This window comes from Anarrhichthys ocellatus, unplaced genomic scaffold, assembly GCF_004355925.1.
Source record: "Anarrhichthys ocellatus isolate YVR2014 unplaced genomic scaffold, GSC_Weel_1.0 scaffold4270, whole genome shotgun sequence".
NCBI classification, from domain to species: domain Eukaryota; kingdom Metazoa; phylum Chordata; class Actinopteri; order Perciformes; family Anarhichadidae; genus Anarrhichthys; species Anarrhichthys ocellatus.
This window is the reverse complement of record NW_022284244.1, coordinates 1-3843: the sequence shown is the minus strand read 5'-3', so window position 1 is coordinate 3843 and position 3843 is coordinate 1. Positions and strand designations below refer to the sequence as shown.

Sequence of the window (3843 nt, the reverse complement as noted above, 5' to 3'; positions counted from 1 at the left end):
GTCCTGGTTTTGGTCCTATATTTAGACCTGGTTTGGTCGAGCATTTAGTCCTGTTTCATCCAATATTTAGACCTGGTTTGGTCTAGTTTTTAGTCCGGACTTGGTCCTATATTTAGTCCTGGTTTGGTCTAGTGTTAAGTCCTGGTTTGATCCTATATTTAGACTGGTTGGGTAATATTTAGTCCTGGCTTGGTCCAGTATTTAGTCCTGGTTTGATCTAGTACTTAGTCCTGGCTTGGTCCTATATTTAGTCCTGGTTTGGTCTAGTGTTATGTGCTAGTTTTGGTCCTATATTTAGTCCTGGTTTGGCAGACAGGAAGTGATGTCATTATTCCAGAATAAACAACATAATAAGATTAGAATGTAAACACATGAACATAAACAGTCTGAACTTTAATCAGTTCATCTGTCTGAACTCTGACGAATGACCTGGACCCGCCCCCCCGTCACAGGACCTGGATCTAATCCACCCGACCTCCAGAGACCTGCAGAGATTAAACCGTAAATCACAGCGAGGCATGCTGAGAGCTGTGACATCACAGGTGTGGACGTGAGACGCTTTAAAACAGTTTTTTCCTTTTAAAGTACTTTATACAATTCACGGGGAAATATTCTTAGAAGTACTCAGACCTTTTACTGCAGTAAAAGTACTAACACCACCGTGTAGAAATACTCCAAAGTACAAGGATCAAAATATACTTCAAGTACTCATTATGCAGAATAATATATATATATATATATATATATATATATATATATATATATAACAGTAAAAAGTACAATATTTACTTTGAGGAGAAGTATAAAGTACTATGAAATAGAAAAACTCAAGTTACCTCAAAGTAGTACATAAATAAAAAAACTGACAGTCAGCTGTTTGGACTGATGATGATGATGGTGGTGATGATGAAGATGGTGAACCTGCTGGTACACAGAGCCTCCCTCCATTAGAGTGATGAGTGATGATGTGAGAGCTGAGTGGACGGAGGTCAGTGAACGCATCGCCCGTTAGCGTCACCCAATCCCGCAGGTAACTGAGTTAGCGTGCACTTTGCTAATAGTGTTAGCAAAGACGAAGAGGAGGAAGGTCTTTGCTCTGGATGTTTCCAACTGATCGACCTCCAGCAGGACCACACGCTCTGATGATGCCTTCAGGTCGCACAGAAATAATCACCGCTGTGATTCAACAGCTGAGAGTAACGGACTCATAACATGATCATATGGAGCGTTTGAGCCGAAAAAAAAAAAGTGACGCTTTCAGGAAGCTTCACGACGAATAAAGACTTTCATTGAAATCACTTTATTTATTTCTTACCAAGATACAAAAAATAAACCAAGCTTCTTAGCAGTCTTTGTTAATATTCACTGACTCGACATAAAGTCATATTTACTTTCCTTTATAGAAACTCTCTGTTTACTAACAAACAACTGCTCATTCAGCTCGTCGCTGGATCCTCCCCCAAAGCATTCTGGGTAAAATAGATGGATGGGGATCGAAGAGAGCCAAACTAATGAGTCCTGTAACCAGACGTGACTCAGATTGGTTTCCTTCAATATTTAGTCCTGGTTTGGTCCAGGTTCCTTTATAGGTTCCTTTACGGACTAGTCACGTCCGTGACCGTGGTGGAGTTCCTTTACGGACTAATGTGAAGTCACGTGACCGTGCTGGAGTTCCTTTATAGACTAACGTGAAGTCACGTGACCGTGCTGGAGTTCCTTTGTAGACTAACGTGAAGTCACGTGACCGTGCTGGAGTTCCTTTACAGACTAACGTGAAGTCACGTGACCGTGCTGGAGTTCCTTTATAGACTAACGTGAAGTCACGTGACCGTGCTGGAGTTCCTTTATAGACTAACGTGAAGTCACGTGACCGTGCTGGAGTTCCTTTACAGACTAACGTGAAGTCACGTGACCGTGCTGGAGTTCCTTTACAGACTAACGTGAAGTCACGTGACCGTGCTGGAGTTCCTTTATAGACTAACGTTAGCTTTTTACTTTACACTTCAAACATCATCAAAATGGAGTTCATTAGTGAAGATTATCTTGATGAACAGAACCTGGAAGAATCATAAACAAGATTATTTTATGTAATAATCCAGAATCACATGGAAGCATCTGATTGGCTGTTTGTGGAGGAACCAGTGATGATGACTTCCTGTTTCAGTTCGCTGTAGAATCATTGTTAGATGTTACAGTCTGTTGATATGAAACCTGATCACTTTGATTGAATGGGTTTTTAATTTTAGGCCAGTAAACTGAATCACACACATAGATACTATCTGAGATTATTAATACTCACTGATAGATACTACAGATTGATCCCTCCCAATGACAGTGTGTGTGTGTGTTAATATTTTCAGCATCTGTCTCATGCATCTCTTCGTCTCTTCTGTTTTAAAATACTGTGACTCCAGCTGAAAGACTAATGTTTGTACTATTAAGTATTATTAGTAGTTTCAGGTGACATGTGACTGATCTCAGTAGGTCGACAATGATGAACATGACTTTCATCATGTTTGTCAGAAAGAAAAGTATAAATAATGTTAACAGGAGAACATGAACCTGTGTGATGGTTACATCATCCAGAAGTCCTGAGTTTCTATGCTGAAAATGAAACTAAATAAACAGGAAGTGACATCACTTCTCCTCTCCGTCAGGTTCTTTCGGGGCGAGTACACGGTGGAGGTGGCCATCAACGACTACCTGGATGTCTACTGTCCACACTACGAGTGGGCGGAGTCAGACAAGCGCATGGAGCAGTACGTGTTGTACATGGTGAACTACGATGGCTACACCACCTGTGACCACCACAGGAAGGGGTTCAAACGCTGGGAGTGTAACCGTCCACGGAGCACCAGTGGACCACTGAAGTTCTCTGAGAAGTTCCAGCTGTTCACCCCCTTCAGCCTGGGCTTCGAGTTCAGACCGGGACACGAGTACTACTACATCTGTAAGTACTACACACTGTGTACTAATACATCTGTAAGTACTACACACCGAGTACTACTACATCTGTGTTTTCTGTATGAAGGTGATAAAGGATGGATGTTTATATATATTGTTGTGAGACTGTAAAAAAATATGAAAGCATAAAAGTATAACCATCACAACATATAGCTTGTTTGTCTTTATAATCATCACAATATATAACTTGTTTACGCTTTTTATAACCATCGTAAAACATAAACTGTTTTATGTCATGATAGCAGTGATAGAAACATACAACCTACTTAGACGCTTTATGTAACATCGTCACTTTAGCCTTGAATAGCGCTTCGGTTCTATCCGGACCAAACCAGTTACAACCAGTTACATCCTGTTACATCCAGTTGCTAACTCTGGTACAAGATGCCTCCTGTATGTGTGACGCATGTGATTAGGGGAGGTACTAGAATCAGAGTAGTATAAAGGAAGCAGAAAAACTGTGAGATACGCCTTTTAGCCCTTTTTGCCCTTCCTTGTTCCCCAGCGTAGAGACTGGGAGAGACTTACTTAATAGACCCTCAGGGGTCTTGCCCCCTCAGCGGGGAGTAGAACACCCTTCTGCAGTCCCACTCAGATGTGTGTGTTTCTGTTGAGACAGAATTTGACATAATTTGTCGTCCAACCTGTAAAAAATGTCCTAAATTGTGGCTCATTTGTAGTGAAAGAGCTTCCAGCAGAGAAACAGGCAGTTTGTTTTAAATTACACTTAATGGCTGTGTGTGTGTGTGTGTGTGTGTGTGTATGGGAGTGTGTGTGTATGTGTGTGTGTGTGTGGGAGTGTGTGTGTGTATGTGTGGGTCTGTGTGTGGGAGTGTGTGTGTGTGTGTCTGTGTGTGTATGTGTGTGTGTGTGTGTGTG

The 3843-nt window shown here is 41.5% G+C and overlaps 1 protein-coding gene across 1 annotated transcript; it reads left to right on the top strand.

Annotated features, from left to right (window-relative positions):
• Positions 1-2610: 2610 nt before the first annotated feature.
• LOC116379413 (ephrin-A2-like) lies at positions 2611-3075 on the top strand. The gene has a single exon (XM_031841373.1). It carries the CDS (start codon positions 2611-2613, stop codon positions 3073-3075), a length of 465 nt encoding a protein of 154 aa, XP_031697233.1.
• The last annotated feature ends 768 nt before the right edge of the window (positions 3076-3843 follow it).

Bases quoted from the DNA above. Each gene is read 5' to 3' on its own strand.
- LOC116379413 (XM_031841373.1), top strand. From the start codon at position 2,611: ATGAAACTAAATAAACAGGAAGTGACATCACTTCTCCTCTCCGTCAGG.